This window comes from Daphnia carinata, chromosome 3, assembly GCF_022539665.2.
Source record: "Daphnia carinata strain CSIRO-1 chromosome 3, CSIRO_AGI_Dcar_HiC_V3, whole genome shotgun sequence".
In the NCBI taxonomy this organism is placed as follows: Eukaryota; Metazoa; Arthropoda; class Branchiopoda; order Diplostraca; family Daphniidae; genus Daphnia; species Daphnia carinata.
The window spans coordinates 5,258,343-5,280,278 of record NC_081333.1 but is presented as its reverse complement, the minus strand read 5'-3'; the positions used below and the strand labels follow the sequence as shown (position 1 = coordinate 5,280,278).

The following is a 21,936-nucleotide window of genomic DNA, read 5'->3' as shown; positions in this document are numbered from 1 at the left end:
ACCTAGATGGATATTCCGAGATGAGCTATGGACCGACTGGAATGCCCACATACATAAATTTCTCCTCAACAAACACTACACTGAAAAGACAAACCCAGTCGAAACATACAAGCTATTCCATGATGCCCTAATGGATGCCAGTCATACATTCTTCAAGCTGAGCTCCCCTACACATCGCATCACACCAGAACCAAGTAAGCCTTGGTGGAATAAGATTTGCGATTACCATGTGCGCACTACCAGGAAGGCCCTCTCTGACTGGCGCTCAGACCCTTTCTCAGATAACAAAAAGATCGCCTGGAAAAAAGCTGAGGCTCAAAAAAGAAAAACCTTAATCAATGCCAAGAAACAATCATGGTAAACATTCATTTCCAGCCTCAGCTCACAAAGACCAACATACCATGTGGGCATTTGCCAAAGCGATGACCGGCTGCGGCCACACCCCATCGGCAAAAGGGCATCCACTCCGCTTGTCAGATGGGACTTTAATAAACGATCCCGAAGAAAAAGCTAATATATTTCTAAAAACTTTCATAGACAACTCCAATAGCCGCCCCGGAGAACAAGCTAACATAAAAGAAGCCATAAGGACAGCCGTCGCGTCGCCAGACTACAGTGCTCTCAACTCCCCCATTACACCAGGTGAAATTACTCAAGCCCTTAAAACACGCAAAAGTAACTCAATGGGCCTAGACCTCACGCATAATAAAATGGTGTTTAATCGAATTCGACAACCGTGAGATGCTTCGCCATCATTCAACACTCTCCTCGCAAACGGCTCTACCCCAAATGACTGGAAAGAAGCCCTAATAATCCCGATCCTCAAACCCAACAAAAATGCAGAAGACCCAGCGTCCTTTCGCCCTATATCTCTCACATCATGTCTAGGGAAAACTATGGAAAGGGTCATTAAGAACCAGCTGGTCTGGCATCTAGAAGAAAACAACCACTTGCAACCATCGCAAGCCGGCTTTCGTCCCGGTATAAGCAGACTAGATCACATTCTAGCTCTTGAAAATGACACTAAAACTGGCTTTAGTAAGGGATAAGGGACTCTCTACATATCCGGTATTCCTCGACATTGCCAAGGCTTTTGACCGCATCCAATGCGATGGTGTCATCTACAAACTCCAAGATGAAAATAACAGGACCTATCCTCAGCTGGATACAATCCTTCCTCAGAGATAGAAGTGGACGAGTGAGAGTAGGGAATAACCTTTCAGACATAGGCCATCTAGTCGCAGGAGTCCCCCAGGGTGCTGTACGTAGCCCAACACTATTCAACGTTATGATGAGCAACCTGCCTCTTCCCCCACCTGAAATTACCGCCCTCCACTACGCTGATGATGTCGCAATCTACATGCATGCAAAAAACGCTACAACGGCAGAAGACAAATTGCAACAGTACCTGGATAAGTTGTACAGATGGGGTAAGAAGTGAGGCTTAGAATTCCTCCCAGAAAAATCCACTATTTCGGTCATCCGCTTATCCTGGGTTCCCTAAAATCCACTCCTACTGAAATTCTATACTCCGAACTAGGACTGGAAACAACTAAAACCCGAATGAAATGGCTTGCGGCCCGATACCTGATAAAACTCGGGGGGAAAAAACAAAAATCCTATGTACAAACGCGCACAGTTTCACGCCACAAACCCCAATTCTTGGCCACCCAGAAGCAATCCCAGCCTAGCCTTGCATATCAAAGACATCATGACAATAGAGAAAAATGCGTTTGAGAAAGACCCCTGCTACAGTGACCAACAAGAAAGCATGTGCATACACCTTTCCCTCCATCAATCTTAACAAAGCCTGGCACCTCTCTAGAGGTTCTAACATCCAAACAGCTGAACTGTACTGCATCCTGACAGCCCTCAAAGCCTGCTACCTCCATGACTCCAACCCAACTGAACTACACATCTTCACAGACTCTAAGGCTGCCCTCCTAGCCATCGATGCCACTCCAAGGGCTGTACCTAATCCAGTCTTGCTCAAAGTATGGAACATGCTTTTAGGACTTAAGGCGGCAGGCACAATTACTCATCTTACCTGTATCCCCAGTCATGTTGGCATCTCTGGTAACGAAAAGGCTGACAAACTCGCCAATGACACAGAAAATATCCCACTTGAAAACTCCATCAGGTAATTCTTTATCCACACTTGAAATTATAGCCCTGTATAAAACAAATGGTCATCATGAACCCTCAACGATCTCAAAAAATGTGGGAAACTATGTGTTACCTCAAAAACCAGGCTGGGAATCATAGAATGGCATCGTCGTCCAAATAGATAGATCAACACTGCTCTTCACCGACTCAGAAGTGGACACAACAGGTTAAATGCCCATGTGAGCAAATTTGGAAAATGGACACATGCCCCACTGTCGCCATGGCTGCCCTAAAATCGAAAACGCAGATCATGTTCTCACAGCCTGCGAACATTTTTCCACATACTAAGCCCCTCTTAAACAACTTCTCTCACAATAAAATCTTACCTGGAACACAATCAATATTCTTGGCCTTAACCAACAAATCAACACAAACTCGCAGCTCCTCATCCGTGATCCCTCGTTAACTTCCGTCTCCAATCCAAACTGTACCTCGAAGTCTAAACAGCATCCTCTACGCACAACTTATACGGCTAGCTTGACAACGATCCGAAACAACCTGGTGGTGGCAATGGACACTAGTCCAAAATTTCTGTGACAACCGATTCCCACTGCGAATCGGCTTCGTCTGCAGAAAACACAAAAAAAAAATAGCGACAGAATTTACTTCTCAACCATTGGAAAACATATGGAACTAAGGGAAGAACTCCTACAAGCGATCTTATATTAAAGCATCGTCGGTAATCTCACGTTTTCCAGGGTGCCGCTCAATCCGAAACTCTATAGGATTGTAAATTTAACAGTTCGTTTCATTTGATAATTGTTATTTGTAAAGCCTTGTGGCATAGTCACTATTTGTAAACCCAATAGAATGTTACTTTTGTTTCTGTCCGATCTTTCTAGGCTATGAATCACTTGTACAAAATAGCTCAAGCTCCTACAATAAAGCGGTTACCAAATCATTTGATAACAAATTTTGTTTTCTTTAGGAAAAAAGGTTCAGCATCAGTTTAAAAAGAGAACTTATTGGCTGGAATAAGAGCGTCGCCACTGTCCCAAGGGCAGCCTTGGCATTGAAATTCCTCAAGTCAAGTGAACATCAGTCTGAAGTAAGTGTGTAGTTTAGGAACACACTATCATTGACACACATAGTCCTACAAAAGTTTAAATCTAAGAGTATTGAATTTACACTTTCGTTTAGAGACATGGCTGAAGGAACTTCTGTGGCATGATGGTCAGAAAGTACTCATCAATCAGATCAAAGATCTCCTGAACATATAGGAAATTTACATGTTAAATTGTTCCATCTTCGTCCTGGACAGGAACCAATAGCTTGAAGGGTATTTAGGATTATTCTAAATCTGCATTAATTAATGTTTACTTTCTGAATTTTTAGAGTGTAGATCATGAAACACTGATTAGTTCTGTTGCCAGAAATCTACTTGACATAGGTTACATTCGGCAAATATTCTCAGGCTGGAAAAAAAATGTTTAGTAGACAGAGGTATCTTAGTTGAAATCACGTGAGTTGAGAAACGAATCATAACGAAAGCGAAAACGAACGGCGAATTCGTGAAAAAAATGATCTATTTCAATCAGGAAAAAAAAACGAGACAACGCGAGCAAAAAATGGCGTCATGGATTTACCTCTCGCTCGGTCCGTCTTCGATTTACGAGGATTCGCGCGTTGATGATAAATCTCCCAATCCAGGCGACAATGCGTACGAAACGGTGCAGATTGTCGATACGTGCGGCAAAATAGTCTAGCGGTCCGCTAGAAACGACGACAACTAGGCAGGCGATAGAGTCTTTTTCGGCGTCGCATAAGTCACTATCCGGCAACTGGGCTGGCCAATGTTCGGGTGGCAGAGCAAGAAACTCCGGTCCGCGGTACCAACGATGATGTGGGTCGAGCTCGGACGGGCAGAGGCCACGGCTGCATTCATCAGCCGGGTTTAGGATGCCTGAAACATGGCGCCACTGCTGCAGGGTAGTTGAATCGAGGATTTCTGAAATTCTATTGGCGACGAAGACGTTGTAGCGGCGATGATTGGCGTGGATCCAACAAAGTACGGTCATAGCATCCACCCAGAAAAACACGGAAGAAATGTGCAGCGTCATCTCCTTCAGCAAGTAGTTCACCAACCGGACTGCTAACAGCGCCCCTTGGAGTTCCATCTACGGGATAGAGATTTGGTGGATCGGAGCAACTCTCGTTGACAGATTTGAAGACTTAAAAAATTATGATCTATCAGCCCGGCTGCTAAAAAGCCAACTGCTGGTACCACACTCTCGTTCAGCGAACTCCAAAAATTTAGCATCACAAATTGAGGTTGAATTTTTAATAATAATGAATCTAATGACTTCAATTCTAGCGTCACCACTATTTTTTTCATTTTATCTGCCCCATAGTAATCAGCTGATTTTGTAGAGAGACAGTCAAATTCACAATGAAGACCAGGTGATGGTGCATCAGAAGTTGTCAGAAAAACTGAAATTCCACCAAGTAGAAGGTGTCAAGTTTATGTGGAATGCATGTTTCAGAAGCAGTACAAGTGCTGGATGTGTGCTTGCACATTGCATGGGTTTAGGCAAAAGCCTAAAGGTGTGGCCACTTAGCACGGTCTTAAACTGGGAAAACGAGTTCAGGATCTGGCTTCCTGGTGACACATTCACGACTCTAAACGTTTGCGAACTAGCTAGAAATAAAACGAGTAAAATAAGAGAAACAAAAATTTAAAAATGGCTGAATATCGGAGGAGTATCATTTTGGGGTATGAAATGTTTCGAACACTTACCAAAGAGAAAAAGAAGGCTACTGTAAAGTTTCGAACCTCGTGTATTACAGTGGATTTGCCGAAACAATTCCGAATTTCAAGGTACAAACATGCAGTATTTATACTACTTAAGAACACACAAATTGAAGGTGAAATGGGAGGGGATACGTTCACTTTCACTTGTGAAACGCTTGAGGGATGTAAAGGGTGTGGTTTTCTTTGGATAGCCTTTGGGCTCGTTACATTCCTTACCCTCGTCGATAATAAGAATTGGTCCACCAATTTGCTTTTTTTTTCGTCACCGTCTACAGTTGTTGCTATGGATGAATAATAAAACTTGTTCCTTCACCAAAAATTTTAGAAGAATTTCTTTTTCTTTTTCTTTTCCCGTCACCGGCTACAGTTGCTGCTATGATGGCTATGGTTGACTAAACTGGTTCCTCCACCTAAAAATTTTAAGAAAAAGAATTGCAGGTGATTTGAATCAAGTTGCGAGTGTATTGTCTTCTTTCTTTTCTTATTTTATTCTTGTTTTTTCTTAGGCCCGGTATTTTAACTTTGTTGAGGGTTTTTTCGATTTGAATCAAGTTGCGAGTGTATTGTCTTCTTTCTTTTCTTATTTTATTCTTGCTTTTTCTTAGGCCCGGTATTTTAACTTTGTTGATGGTTTTTTCGCTTTTCTCGCGGCGATATTGTATTTGTCCTTTCTTTCCAGTCTTTGTCTGGGAATAACTGTTACGTTTTTGATCCCATTTTTGGAATATTGCTCGAGCTCTATCACTGCATGTATGTGATTCAGCCGTGTGTCCATGGGAGTCTTTTATCCTTGGGCTTGCTCCGTGTAACAGTAAAATTTCGATCATGTCGAATCTGTTGAATCCGGCTGCTACGTGTAAGGCGGTTGTGCCTGAGTCGTTTTGTTTGTTGATGTAGATACTTCTTGTTGCGCAAATTTGGATGGCCACATCTTCCAGGCCATATTCGGCTAGATAATGCAAAACGGTTGTTCCATGTGGTCCTGTAATGTTGATGTTAGTTGGTGTCCATATTAACTTTGCACATTCTTCATTTTTGTGTGAAATTGCCACCATCAAAGGGGTTTCTCCCCTGCTGTCTTGGGCTGTAAATTCGCAGTTATAATGCTTCAGGATTCGTAGTAACAGTAAATCGTTGAAGGCTGCTGCTTTATGGCCGATTGTTTTTCCGTGGTATAATACTTCTGGATCCGCTCCGAAGGATAGTAGCAGGTCTGTGATGTCGTACCTATTTTTTCTTACGCTTGAGTGGAGTAATGTTTGTCCTTCCTCATATCTTTTGTTTAGAAATGTTGCCATCTTCTGTCTTGGCCAACCTTGTTGCGTGCTGAATTTATTTTGAATGCATCTTCTTATCACCTGCATTGGGGCTCCCATCATCGTCAATGAAAACTTACCGTTTTCCAAGTCTATCGTGGCTTGTCTACGCAAATGAATTTTCTCTTCTCGGTCTGCTGATATGGATGCTATCGTTTTCATCCGGCAGTTTTTACACGCTTCTGTTTCCTTGTGTTGGTTTTCTGGCTTGTTTCGTTCTTGAGGAGGGTCACACTGAAGATATGTGTCACTGTCGAACTCAATAAACTCAACACTGTAGTCACTTTCATAGTCGGGTTCTATTCCACTATACGCTGTTAATCCATCATCTTCACTTGATTCACTGCTGTCATTCCGTTTTTCCTTATTTCCGTAAGAATTGTTCTTTTCTGTTTCTATTCCGTTCCATCCCATGTACTGCACTAATTGCGTGTTGCTATCTGCACTTTCCTCACTTTCTTTTGCTTTGCAGTCCTGTTGCGTATCCTCATTTTTGGTATCGCTAATAGTAATTAGCTCGTATACCCTCTTCGTCTCCTGGTGTTTGATTATTACTTCCATTTTGTTATTGATGTTGTTATAGGGCTATTTTTAGATAAACTTTTGGTTTATAATGCGTTTTTTGCTTTTGCGAAACTTTGTTGGAGTTATGTCGTTGAGACACTGGGAAGAGTTTAGTTTTCGTATTTTGCAAAATCTTGCATAGTCAAGGGACTTCAGGTTGTTGTTTCTTTTCTTGTGTTCTTGCTTCTGTGTTCTTAATTTGATAACAGGTTTTCATGCATTTTTAATGTATTTCTTCTTCCCCTTGAAGTTGAGTTGGATTCTTTTTCGTCGCGTCTTGTCGCACTGACCTGTGGATATGTCGCCGAGTGAATAGACGAATATTTCCAACTTTCTTTATTCCTTTTTTAGTCATTGTCTTCTTATAGAGATTTTATTGAACTTCTTGAGTTAGTTATCTTCGTTCTTTCGTAGAGATTACTGTTTCTTTTTGTTGCTCTTGTTTTGAGTTTTATAATTTTTTTTTTCGATGGATTCATTCGAATATAGATATATTTTTAAGTATCGCTCTCTGGTTGATATAGCACTGTGGTGTGTTGATCGTTCCATTTTTTCTTCTCCCGAAAGCCTTTTTCGGAGGTTCCGTACGGAAGATCAGAGCTTTTTCCTCAGCATTTTTCGAATGGCCTTTGATATGCCGGATGCTCCACCACGTGATTTCGGGTATAAGCGCCCTTGGATTAATGATTATTGTTATCTGTAAGTTTGTGTTTTTTTTTTTTTTTTTTTTTTTGTTCGTTGGAGTAATAATCTGATTTCTTTCAGCAACCATCTTGGGTACGCACTTTATCGCGATGTCTATCCTTTGAGGTTCGCCCGGTTTCTTTGGTGGCCTGGAGTCTGGTGATGATATTTATCACCCTACTCCAACGTCTTCTCGGTTGATGCGGGAGTAGCTCCAAGAAGAACATGAAGATCGGTTGGCGATAACACATGTTGCCCAGATTTACAATTATCTACTCTATGGTGATCCTCTTCCCGAACGTGATTCCGTGGACGAATGATTATATTTTCCTCTGTTTGTGTTATTATTTGTGTTTGTTTGTTATTTTGTAGTTAAGGTGTTTTGGTTTAAAAATTATTCGAGTTTGTGTGTTTGTTTGTTTTGTCTATCATAAAGTTTTTTAAGTTTATTGTTTTGTTTTTGCTTTTAATTTTGTAGATAATGTGTTAGTTGGGAATACAAAATTGTTATTTGAGTTTGTTTCTATGTTTTTTTTACTATAAAGTTTGGAGTAAGGCACAATGGTAAGGAAAAAAATAAGAATCAACTTAATTGTTGAAGTTTTTAAATGCTGGTAAGTGTTATTCGCTGGGGCTGCTAATTTATTATGTAATTAATTAAATTGTCAAGGGCTATGTTTAGTGGCTACTTTTAATTTCGATGACCTTAGGACTTTTACTTTTTGGCTGAATTACTGTTGTCTGTTTCTGACATGCAACGACATAGGTCTTCCCAAACCATGCCATACCCTACTACGTAAGTACATGTTGTGTGTTTTCCTGTGCATCTTTTGGGTGTGTCGGCTTCTTCGATAGATGGGTAGATTAATGAATTTGGAGCGCTTGGTCGTGGAGGGCGCACTTGACCTTGTCTTTCCATCGTCAGTTGTGTAGGGGCGGGTGTTCTTACGAACGGTTGTTCAATGGCTATTTCTGAATGATAATTTGTTTCTCGTGCCGGTATCATTGATGCCAGTTCGTGGTCTTCCTCTATGTCATCATCGTATCTACTTGTTAACTTCCGGTTTCGGCGGATATGTTTTTTAATCTTCGATATGGGGTTGCAAATGATGAAGATTCGTAAACATACGAGGAATAGCAGAAATCCAATCGCTGAAAGGCCTATTATTTTCAATTTGTCGAACCATGAAAACATGTGACCCTTGATTATCTTGATGCTCTGACATCACATTGTCGGAAAATCCGACGTCCAACACTGTCCAAGGGGACGGTGAAGAGATAGACGAGTAGAAGCGGAGATGCGGGGCACTCGGAACCAGAGAGTCGGTTGCCGGGGTAAGTCCATCGTGAAGCGGGAACTAACCAAGAAGTTCCCGGTGACGGTACGAGAAAGACCGGTAGACGGTAATAGATGGAATGTAAGCGGGACTTGATGCTATAAGTCCCGACGATAGAAGTTGGAGACGTTTGACTATAATATTGAAATAACCTTACGTAGTTTACAGCTATGTAGGGCGGTCTCTGTCGAGCAAAGGCAGAAATGAATATTAAAGACGCCCGCTCTGGAGCCAGTTTTAGCCCAGAGGAAATAAATATTTAAAACCCATCGTGACTGGAGCCAGTTTTAGCCCAGAGGGAAGAGGTTGGTGCCGGAGGAGTAACCGACAGAGGGTCGGCCAAGGAGAGTTGGAGGTTGGAGGTCAGCGGCAGTTCCTGAGGCTGAAAAGGGTGACGGAACAACGGTGACATCTACTCCAGCGTTGATATTCATGTTCGTGCTATTATATATATCAGTCAACGGTGTTTTGTAAATTGAGTATATAAAGGCCGGTTTTGGCCGAGTATAATACACACGAGTTTCACCGAAGCCCCCGGAGTCGGCTCTTCATTTCTACTGGTAATTACTATCAAGTTTCGCTTATTATCACTTGTGTTGCTGCCCGTCGCAACTGGCCGTCAACTTCTGCCCGGCCGTGATAAGCTGCTTCCGCCCGCCAACCCTCTTCGTTCTGCCCGGCTCTTTTTCTCGACGGCTACAACGAAGCTGCTTTGCAGCAACTCTCATCCGGCTTGAATCCTGTTTTTGCCGTCGCTTCACTTGAAGATCCATTCGACCCGGGGGCACTCGACGCCAAGGATCGCAAGTAATCTAGCGTTTTGTTATTCGTGTCCGTCATATTGGCCGCGCCCCGTCTCGGCATCGTTTTTGAGGTCGTTGGCCTCCTGAACCATTGTCGGGCGTCGTTGCGGTCCAGTCCGCCAAGTCATAGTAGCACGGTGCCCCAACCGGCTGCCCAGACGTATCGCGGCTATTGCATTGGGTCTCAGAGGACCCAACACCACTACTTTACGCTGAGCCGGCAGACTCCGGCATTGAGAATCGCCCGGCCAAGGGGCATATCTCAAATTGGTCCTTCGAACAAAAAATAATAACAGAAACGTCCGTACATTCCATAACAGTGTCGGACAGCATACATCAGCAGCACCAGCAGGCGGTGTACGCAAGATTCCAACAACTCCTAGACTCAGAGGCTCGTGCTTACGAACTCTGGAAAGAGTTAGAACAGACCATCCCGAAAGGTGTGTTCAGGAGACTTCGCATCCCGGAGCCGTTCCCTGAACAACGTGCCAAGAGATCCGTGGAGAAAAAGAGTCGGCCAAACCCTTACACACGACCGACCGCTCCGACTTTGGACTCGCCAGCCCAGTTCTTAAACGAACAGGAGAGGGAACAGCTAGCTGCCCTCACCAAAGTTAAGGAGTCACACTCCTCGGCAATAGCAGCGGCACAAAAGGCAGCAGAACGGGCCGAGGAACACGCCAGATTCCTGCTGGAGACAAGTAAGCTGAGACGCGATAAGGAAGAGCTTCAGAGAAGGGAGCAGTTATTGGAAAGAGCGCGCGGTGTCAAAGAGTTGCCGCCCGCCACATTTCAAGTACCGGTCCCTCCACCGACCCCCACGGTGCTGAGCCAAGAAATAAGTGACCTCGCCGCTGGACCTTCAAAAGAGCCAGCGAAGAAAGCGAGGTCCACATCAGGGATACCAAAAAGTTGGAAGAAGTCTTCACCCGAAGAAAGGCTGAGCAGGCAACTATCTAAGCGACTGGCAAAAACAGGGATAGCTTCATCCTCCGAGGACGAAATCCTTAAGTCCCCAGTGCTTGTTTAATATTTGTTGTACTGTTATAATTTGTTATCGGGAATAAAACTATCTCTACTACTATCAAAAAAAAAAAAAAAAACTCTATCACTATCAAAAAAAAAAATGTCAGTTCCGTCAAGGAGAACGAGACAAGCGGTCACGGACCCAGAGGAGACGACTATCGACGAAAGATTGTCGATCGTCGAGGAGAAAGTAGAAAAAATATACAAGGCAGGCGACGGGTATCACTCTATGCTACACAAGAGAGTGGAGGTCGCGGAGAAAACAATCGAAAAGTTTATAACAGACATGGGAATAAAAATGAAGGCAATAGAGAAAAAGATAAAAGACATGGAGGATTTAGAGGGAAGATTGGCGGCAATATCAGAATTGGTGAAAGAAATAGACGGGAGAAGTAATAAAGCGTTGAACTCTGCAGCGAAATTAATCGAGCAAGCGAAAGAAAGCTTTTCGATGAAGGAACAAATCCCGGAGATCGTGGAGGGAGTGAGAGCAGAAATAAGGTCAATCGTGGAGAGAACGATAGAAGACAGCCTGCCCGGCCTAGAGGATAGTCCGATAAGACGACAAGAGCCTTTACGGGCTTCGTCAAGGGCTGACTCCCCACTAGGTACGCGGGAAGAGTTACTTGAGGATCGGGCTCTGATAAAAAGGGAACTGAAAGACAGTATTGCGTTGGCGGAAGCCGACGCTGAGAGTAGACAGAAATACATAGACAAGGCCGAAGCTCGGTGGGTGGCCATCGTAGCGTTGAACGAAAAGCTTGCCGCAGTCTCTACGGCAGCCGAGAAGGCGAGTGACAGAGAAACAGAGGATAAACTGAGAGAAAGAATGAAAAAATTAAGAGAGAAATACAAAAAGTGCGAGACTCAATCGCCAGTAACCAGAACAGCGCTACCTCTACCGACGTTTAACGGAGAGATCACAGCGTGGAAAGGATGGAGAGCGATGTGGACGGCGTATGACGCCGATCCAAGATTGACAGAGGCGGAAAAATTTCAATATCTGCGGACAAGCCTGAAAGGTAAGGCCGCAGAATTGATATCGCATATACACTTTGATGAAAACCAATATCAGGAAGCAATGCTGAAATTGGAAAAGAGATTCGGGGACACAGAAAAATTAAAAGCCCACTACGTAAACGAACTGAAAAGTCTCGTGGCCGTAAGACTGGGAGACTCAGCAACGATCAGCCAGTTGAAGAGAATCTTTGACGGGTTGACAAATGCAAGAGCCGCCCTGACGAGTCTCAAAGTGGATATGGGCGGCTATGGAGAATACATCGCGGGGGACGTGTTGAAGGCACTGCCTAAAGCCTTAACCTCGCGATGGTGGAGAGACAAATGGTTTCGATGAGGATCAACCGACATTAGAAGCCATCCTCAAAGAGCTTGATCGAGAGATAAGGCTAAGAGAGATGGAGGAAGATCCCGTGAGCCAGCCGCAGAGCCCGAGAAGGGAGCCTCAAGAGAGGGGAGGTAGGATGACACCCTGTTGTTTTTGTCAGCAGAATCACATACACCACAGGTGTATGGTAAATACCCCGCAATTCAGACGAACGCTCTGCGAGCGAGAGAACCGTTGTTTGAAATGCCTCGGCAGATCGCATCGGACGGAACACTGCGTAGCCAGGGTCCCGTGTAGGAATTGCGGGAGTATAGACCATAGCCCAGCGCTGTGCCTGTCAAGACAGAGACAATACGGGCCAGTCAGATCACAGTCCCCGCAAAGGCCGATGAACAGATCGGTAACGATAGATACCAACGTGAATTGTGCGCAGGCAACCTCGATCGGACTGCCCACGTTCACGGCGGTATTACAAGGAAAAAATAACAGAAAAATAAAAGTGCTAGGTCTGATAGATTCGGGGAGCGAAAAAACGTTCATCCGACAGAGTCTGATCAGACGATTAAAAGCGGACGAAGAAGATGAAGGAGAGATAAGAGTGAACACGTTTGGGTCAGACCAAGCGGAAAGATCAGTGCTAAAGACCTATAGCATATGGATGATTCCCGAAAGACAGGGAAAAATAAAAATTAAAGCTACGGCAATAAAATATGTGGCGAAAGCAACCCCTAAGGTCCGGTCAAAATTAGTGGAGATTTTGACGGAACAGGGGGAGAAGGTCGCGGACGAAAGACATTTGAGGGCAGACAATAAAACAGAGTTTGACATGATAATAGGGTGTGACTATTATTGGCAAATTCTAAAACACCAGACAAAACAGGGTCCAGACGACTCAGTGGCATGTGCCAGTAAGCTGGGGTGGATCATTTTTGGGGCACCCACAGCAGGAAATCCGAGAGAAGTGTCGGCAAACATTGTTACACAGGCCGACGGAAAGAAAGCGATGGTAGATTTTAAGGAATTCTGGGCCTTGGAACACATGGGAATTACGCCCCAAGAGTTAGAGGACCCGGGGTTCCTGAAAAATTATCAGGAGACTATAAAGAAAGATCAGACGGGCAGATATGAGATTCTGTTCCCGTTTAAAAATAACAGAAGGTCGATGGAGACCAACAAAAACATAGCTTCGATAAGATTGACGGGGCTGTTGAAGAAAATGAAGCGGGAGGACAGAATGGCCTACCACGAAGTTTTTCAACAGTACCTCGAGAAAGGCTACATAGAGGTAGCGGATAAAAATTACACAGGGGCATGTACGTATTTACCGCACAGACCAGTGATAAAAACAGAGGCGGCAACCACCAAGATCAGACCGGTGTTTGACGGCTCGGCCCACCAGCAGAATAGGCCTAGCCTGAACGATCTGTTGGAGACCGGGCCGAACCTAAACCCGGAGCTCTTGGAGGTGCTGCTCAGATTCAGGCAGAACGAGATAGCGTGGATGGCGGACATCACGCAAGCATTCCTACAGATAGGAATACAGAAGGAACACGGACAGATAGTCCGATTCCTATGGATAAAAGACCCGAAAGATGATAACTCGGAATGGATAGAATACAGGTGGAAGAGAGTACCGTTTGGACTCTCGAGTAGCCCATTCATCTTACGAGCAGTTATATTAAAATGCTTGGATGAGCATAAAGATGAATACCCAGAGCTGGTGGGAAAGCTGGGCGCGCAGTTATACGTGGACGATTGGTTGGGGGGAGCGAGTAGCGTTCCCCAAGCAATCGAAGCGATAACGCAAGCCCAGAAAATATTTAGTTCGGCCAAAATGGAGCTTCGAAAGTGGACGACAAACAGTGTGGCACTGAGAGAACAGTTGCACGCGTTACAGTTTCAAAAAGAGGAAATAACGATGGGAGACAGTACAGAGAAAGCAGTCAAAGCACTGGGAGTCACATGGGATCCGGAGACGGACTCATTTCGATTCAAGCCAGAAAAAATAATAGAAGAGGCCGAAGAGATGAGCAAGAGGCCGACGAAAAGGAAGTTGTTCAGCCTTGCGCTGAAAGTCTTCGACCCGCTGGGATTGATATCGCCGGTAACGGTGGTAGCGAAGATTATCATGCAGAAGGTCTGGATAGACAAGACAGGCTGGGATGAACCAGTGTCGGCAAGCATAATGCCACACTGGGAGACGTTCATTAAAAGTTTGTCGGACCTCAAGAACACAAAGCTGGGGCGGTGGACTGGAGAGATCCGTTCACCGAGACTACACTTGTTTTGCGACGCGAGTGACGACGCATACAGTGTAGCCGCATATCTGGAGAACGGAGAAGATACAAAGCTGTTATGCAGCAAAACCCGGATAGCACCGGACCCCAAAAAATCAGTGTCGACCCCCAGACTGGAGTTGCTCAGTAATCTGCTGGCAGTCAGACTGGGGGAATACATTGAAAAGTCTCTGGGACGGTCGTTTGAGAAAACACTGTGGACGGACTCGGCGATAGCCTACTGGTGGATGAAAGGCGAATCAGGCCGTTGGAAACAGTTCGTCCACAACCGGGTGACAGAAATCAGGGAGAAGATCGACATAGGGTCTATAAGGCACTGTCCGGGAGTTCAGAACCCGGCAGATATAGCATCGAGAGGGGCTTCAGTGAGCCAGCTGAACCATAAGAAAGATTGGTGGTCAGGCCCAGAGTGGCTGAACAAAAAAGAGAATTGGCCGAAGAATCCAGCCCAAATGGAGCAGGATTGTACAGAAGAAATCAGAAAGAGGAAAAATGAAAGAGATAACACAATGTAGTGTTTCGATGTCAAAAGAAAAAGAGTGGTACGAGAACTATAGTTCGTTGCGTACGATAATCAGAATCTGGGCGACAGTGAAGAGAGCGGTGAAGAGGTTTAAGGGACAACCGAATCCCGAGACACCGCTGGCGGAAGTGTCGGGTGGCGCCGACAAGAAACAGTTCAACATCCTCGCAGTAGAAGAGGTAGAACAAGCGGAGTTAGATCTATGGCGGAAAATGCAAAAGGACGCATACAAAGATGAAAGGGAAGCCATAAAAGAGAAAAAACCCTGGAAAAATGATAAGTTGAGAAAGCTGGGATTGGCCTGGGACGAGAGAAACGGGCTAATCAGGTGTTACGGCCGCCAAGAAAACTGGTTGCGGCTTAACGGTAGAGAGGCGGTAATCCTGTTGCCAGAAAACCACTATTTGACGGGCAAACTCATAGAGCAGACGCACGAACGGTTGCTGCACACTGGAGTAAGCACGACGATGGTGGAGGTACGGCGGACGTTTTGGATTCCAAGACTAAGGCAAACGATCAAGAAAGAATTGAAAAGGTGCATGAAATGTCAGAAACTAGATTCGAGACCGTTCAACGAAGTCCCGGCTCCACTACCGGTAGATCGACTTCAAATGGCGAACCCGTTTAATGTAACGGGGATAGACTTTGCGGGACCGTTCCCGATAAAACTGACGGCAAGAGGTGGACAAGCAAAGGCCTACATTTGTTTGTTCACGTGTGCGGTAACAAGAGCCGTGCATTTAGAAATGACCACAGACTTGGAGACGGCATCCTGTATTTTTGCACTGAGAAGGTTTTTTGCAAGAAGAGGGGTGCCGAAAGCCATGTATTCAGATAACGCGAAATCATTCACACAAGCCGCGAAATACCTGAGAGCGGCGTACAAAAGTGAGAACGTGTATAATACACTGGTGGACCTAAATGTCAAGTGGAGATTCTCCCCGAGCCTGGCCCCTTGGTGGGGCGGGTTCTGGGAGCGGATGGTCCAGACAGTGAAGAGGCTATTATACAAAACGTATGGAAACGAGTGTCTGGAATATGACCTGTTCCAAACGGTGTTAACCGAGATTGAAGATACGATAAACACGAGGCCATTAACGTATGTCTCTGACGACGATAATGAACCTCTAACGCCGAAGCATTTGATCACAGGCTATAGACAAAATCAAAAACACCCGATAGACGAGGAGGAGAGAGAATATTCAGACAGAATACGTCTAACCAAGCGGGAGAAAATTAGAAGAAACCTGCTAGCAAATTGGTGGGGAGATTTCTATAAAGAATATGTGGCAGACCTCGAGAAGTTCCACTGTCCAACGCCGGGTAGAACAAAACAAGTTGAGGTGGGACAAGTGGTGCTGATACACGACGAGAAATCCAAGAGAACGAAATGGAAAGTAGGAAGAGTGGCCAAATTATACCCGGGCTCAGATAACAAGTTCAGGAGGGTAGCAGTATTAATTGCAGATAAGGGTTCAGGGAAAGGGTCAATACCCATATACCGGGACATTAAGTGTCTTTACCCGTTAGAGTTACACGCAGGGACGATAGACGATGACCATCAAAATACTTCACCGTTCCAAGACACTGAAGACTTGGACAGTTCGGACTCTGAGTTGGACGAGGGTCCAACGGGGGGAGTGTCGGAAAATCCGACGTCCAACACTGTCCAAGGGGACGGTGAAGAGATAGACGAGTAGAAGCGGAGATGCGGGGCACTCGGAACCAGAGAGTCGGTTGCCGGGGTAAGTCCATCGTGAAGCGGGAACTAACCAAGAAGTTCCCGGTGACGGTACGAGAAAGACCGGTAGACGGTAATAGATGGAATGTAAGCGGGACTTGATGCTATAAGTCCCGACGATAGAAGTTGGAGACGTTTGACTATAATATTGAAATAACCTTACGTAGTTTACAGCTATGTAGGGCGGTCTCTGTCGAGCAAAGGCAGAAATGAATATTAAAGACGCCCGCTCTGGAGCCAGTTTTAGCCCAGAGGAAATAAATATTTAAAACCCATCGTGACTGGAGCCAGTTTTAGCCCAGAGGGAAGAGGTTGGTGCCGGAGGAGTAACCGACAGAGGGTCGGCCAAGGAGAGTTGGAGGTTGGAGGTTAGCGGCAGTTCCTGAGGCTGAAAAGGGTGACGGAACAACGGTGACATCTACTCCAGCGTTGATATTCATGTTCGTGCTATTATATATATCAGTCAACGGTGTTTTGTAAATTGAGTATATAAAGGCCGGTTTTGGCCGAGTACAATACACACGAGTTTCACCGAAGCCCCCGGAGTCGGCTCTTCATTTCTACTGGTAATTACTATCAAGTTTCGCTTATTATCACTTGTGTTGCTGCCCGTCGCAACTGGCCGTCAACTTCTGCCCGGCCGTGATAAGCTGCTTCCGCCGTCAACCCGCTTCGTTCTGCCCGGCTCATTTTCTCGACGGCTACAACGAAGCTGCTTTGCAGCAATTCTCATCCGGATTGGATCCTGTTTTTGCCGTCGCTTCACTTGAAGATCCATTCGACCCGGGGGCACTCGACGCCAAGGATCGCAAGTAATCTAGCGTTTTGTTATTCGTGTCCGTCATATTGGCCGCGCCCCGTCTCGGCATCGTTTTTGAGGTCGTTGGCCTCCTGAACCATTGTCTGGCGTCGTTGCGGTCCAGTCCGCCAAGTCATAGTAGCACGGTGCCCCAACCGGCTGCCCAGACGTATCGCGGCTATTGCATTGGGTCTCAGAGGACCCAACACCACTACTTTACGCTGAGCCGGCAGACTCCGGCATTGAGAATCGCCCGGCCAAGGGGCATATCTCAAACACATATCTCCAACAGAATTCGAATTTCCTTCTTGCATTCTGCCAACTAGGTCATTTAGAATATTTAATTGTTCCATCTCCATTGTCTCGTGTGCTGGGTGACTTTTCAGCGAGAAGTCGAAATCATTTAGGTGGAGTTCTTCGAATTCTGTAATGAGATCTAGATTAGGCATGTGGATGCTAGGTTTCTGTCGTATCCAATCTCCTGTTGTAGAGTTGTGTTCCCAGGTGTGTGGATATCCATTCAAATTCACTAACGGTGTTTTCCAAAAACAATCGGAAAATGGATGAATTGACCATCCATCTGTTCCGATCGTACAGTTCTTTCCTTCGTAAGTAAAAAATGGTTGAAATCCACATTTTGTTTCATTTGCTGATATAAAAATTCTTTTGGCTTCGCATTGTTGAAGTGTCATTGCTTGACCGAAGCCTTGTTGTCTCGTGCAAATAGGTAAACCTACTGCTGCTGCTGCCATAATTCCGTTGGTTTGACCTAAAATAACTGCCTGTGTTCTTTTGATCGCTGATAATTGGCAATAAACGTCTCTAACTTCTTTTGCTAGTTTGTTTTCGTGTTCTGTTTCGATACTGATTTTATATTGGTCGTGCATCTTATTTATCTCGTACTTAATTTTGTCGTTGAATTCTTCGATGTTTTTAGGTAAACCGCATTCCAAATTATCATTAATTAATGACTCTTCATTTTTCTAATCCATTAGCAAGGACTCTGCTGGCGGTAATTTTGGAATGTTGTTCTCCTCGATGGCCTGAATTTGATTGTCTTCTGTTGTAGACGTTGTTTCTGTTGTAGTTAATGGGGTCATCCTGACTGTCTGTTTTGACGACTGTGGGGTCGTTGGACTCTCTTTTACTGTCGTCGTACTTTGCGTCGTTGTGCTGGGTTGGCGCGTTGTTGTTGAAGCTGTTGTTCTGGAACTCGCCGTAGTGAACATAGTTGTCGTTGACGTAGGCTTAGTAGTTGTACTGGTTGTTGAAGTCGAAGTTATTATTACAGTTGTCGTAGACCTAGTTGTAGTGGTAGGTTTAGTGCTTGTTGACGTGATTATTGGCTTTGTAGTTGCTGGGGGTTTTGATGAAGTTGACGTCATACTTGGCTTAGTTGTAATTTTATGCGTTGTTGTGAGTTTGTTTGTTGCTGTGGTTACAAATGGCCTAATTGTAGTCGTAGTTTGTACCGTTGTTTTTGTCGTTGTTCCCAATGTTGTTTTTATTGTTGGCTTCGTAGTCGTCGTCGCGCTTGTCGTTGTTGTGGATTTCTCTGTTGTGGGCATGGCAGGGGGCGGAAGTCAATGCTGCATTTTTTTCGGATTGGTTGTTGACTTCTCTTTGCATTAGTGGTGGAATGTATGGGAGGTTTTTTCCGTCCAATGGGTGTTGAGTGTGTAGTGCAATAATGGCTGCCGCTGAAAGCGTTTTTGGCTGATGGGGGTTCCGATATTCGAAGCTAAAATGTTGTTTTTGGCTGGAGCCGTGACAATGCCCCAGGCTAACACGTCCTACTCTCTGTGTTAGGCATTTTCTGTCTGATGAAGGTGAATGTAATCCAGTTCTATCTGTTGCCATGAGTTGTCCTGTGTGTTCGAATGTGCCACAGATTGAGCTGGTGTTAGCGCATTCTTGAAGAACAAGCATTGTCGTATTTGCTTTAACACAGGTGTTTGTGTTGAACGGTCTGATGGTAAAATCAGATGTGTATTCGAAAGCTTGTCCTCGTTCTGTTGTTCTGCTGCAGTTAACAACTGTAGTTTGTGATTGCACCAATGGGTCGTTACTGGTTACCAGTGTTCTTAGGTTTTCTTGACATTTGGTCCAATCCGCGTCGCATTCTTCTAGTGTCATCTGTTTGTTTACTCCATGTTGTGTTAAACATTTTTCATTCGGTGCTTTTCCATTCTTCAATAGTCCCCAGGCAATCATGTCCCAGATTATATTTCCGCTACCGTGATTAGTTTTTAAAATTCCTCCAAATAGCGGTGAATTAATCGTGGTTGTGATTGCCTTCCGTTGTTCTTGCTGAATTTCCTGCATTTCTGCTAAAGTTTTGTCTGGGAAATTTTTTATGATGTCTGGATTGGTGTTTACAGTTTCGAAGATCCATTTTTGTGTTACGCTGTTCTTATCATCTCTGCATTCTGTCAATATGATAGTTTGGTATGTTCCTAGTGTAATACAGGGTAGCCGGAGAAATAGGACCTGGAGAAATAGGACCCGAAGATTTAGGACCTACAAATAGGACCTGGAGAAATAGGACCTGGAGGAATAGGACCCATTCTTCAAACATTTTTTGAAGGGTCCTATTTCTCCATATTGAGGGTCCTATTTCTCCAGCCTTAAAGTCCTATTTCTCCATCATAAAAAATCAATGTACAATTGGTTTTCCTATATGTTGAAAAAAACCCCGAACGGCCTATATTGGTTTCTGCACTCCAAACACCGTTATCAATATGACGCCTCTTCACTGCATTATAACTTTTATTTTTAAAAATTACATTCATAATATTTTTGCAGGATTATATGCTTTTTCTATTGCTTTTTAGAGCTCATTTAATAGAAAAGTAATTTTGTTTACACAGTATTTGAATTTTTGCACTTTACATTTTCTTACTGGTGTTTTCAGGCCTACCATCACCCGCCCTTTACTAGTGTCACTATTCACTTTTTTTTCTTCGTGCCTCAATAAGGATTCTTGGGAGGGCGCATAAGTACCTCTTAATACACAGATAACTAAGAAAATTATTACATAAAAATAATTTAATAAACGTTAATTTCATAATAAAACACTGTTTGCCCTTGCGCAAAATATTGTTTTTTACGATATATATTGCAACGGTTACTACAAGCAGACGACTGTTGCAAGCTCGAAGTGTCAACATCCTACAATTCTATGAATCGTTGAAGTTGCTTATTGTAAGCGGTGTTTGTTTGACAGGTAAGTGGCTAGCTTCAATAAAATTAAAAATTTCTTATTTCCTAGGTTTGGCAGTTTTGGTACATTTCAAATTCATGTTGGCATTAGCACCACAGAAGAAAAAAATTTACTTGGAAGGAAAGGTATTTAAAGTATAGACATAATTTTATTAATTGCATTTGGAAATTTGACACAGATTACTAATCCGAAATGTTTCTTAGGTGGTTACTTTCAAGGAGAATCATGAAACTAGAGATGATTTACCATGAACCATTTGGGAACCAACTTGTTAGCTGCCTTATAACTATCATCCTTCTGGTAATCTAGATGTTCACAGTTTTTTGTTCGTGAAATTTATGTAATCATTTTTCTTATCGTTCAGATGAAATAACACCATTACAGCTGTTAGTTACGTCAAGACATTAATCTCAAGATGCAAGTACTGAGCTTTAACGGATTTCAATTTACATAAGCAAGACAACCAATTCTGTTGTTGAGGAGAAAACCAACTACACACCCAGCTATGAATGGTAAAATATGTGTAATTGAATCTAAATTAATTTTATTTTTATGGTTTAAAGGCTTTTCGTTCTTCCGTTCACGTTCAAGGCTACAACTCATCGAATCGGACTTTTATAAGCATGCCATAAAATATCTCGCCATTTTTAATTGAATCATTTGTTCTAGGTCTTAGTCATTGGTGAAGAAAACCACTTGCCTTACATGAGGCCACCACTATCGCGTAAGAATTGTGGTTCAGTGACGATCCCGAAGTGTCAAACAAACTGAAGTTTAAGCAGTGGAACGGAAAAAAGTGAAGGTGATTGTCTAAAGTTATAATTTTGTGTTGCGTTATTTTAATGAATGTGACCTATTTTTGGATCCAGTTTGTTCTTCGATCAGGATGAATTCTACTGCAGTCCAGTGGAATTAGTTGCCAAAGAACATGATGGTGGTGTTTCAGTTGTGCGAGGACATCATGTAGTTAAACTGGACATTGCTGGTCTCAAAGCTGAGTTAGATGACGGCCTTACCATCACCTACGACAAGTGCCTTATTGCCACAGGTGAATTTCTTTCGTATTTATCTAAAATTTAAAGTACTCGATAATTATAACTTTTTGGAATGTTGAAAAACTTTTATAATCTTCCTACTAGATAGTATCTGAGAGCCATTGTTTAATTATCATTTCAGTTAGACGCATTTTCAACTATTAACTACCTTAATTTATTATCGTCTTAGGTGGCAAACCCTAACATCCAGCAGGAATAAAGATGGTAAAAACCCGGATTCGTTCCATGTTGTTCATTCTTGTTGCATGCTATATATTATATGTTATTGTTCGTTTTTCTTGTTCGTAATTTTCATTCATCAAACC

General features: G+C 43.8%; 1 protein-coding gene across 1 annotated transcript; it reads right to left on the bottom strand.

Annotated features, from left to right (window-relative positions):
• Positions 1 to 3,302: 3,302 nt before the first annotated feature.
• On the bottom strand, positions 3,303 to 4,226 carry LOC130693090 (uncharacterized). The gene is made up of 3 exons (XM_057516216.1): positions 3,753 to 4,226; positions 3,487 to 3,489; positions 3,303 to 3,374 (listed from the first exon to the last, which is right to left on the bottom strand). The coding sequence occupies exons 1-3, from the start codon at positions 4,224 to 4,226 to the stop codon at positions 3,303 to 3,305; spliced, it is 549 nt and encodes a 182-aa protein (XP_057372199.1).
• Positions 4,227 to 21,936: the final 17,710 nt, after the last annotated feature.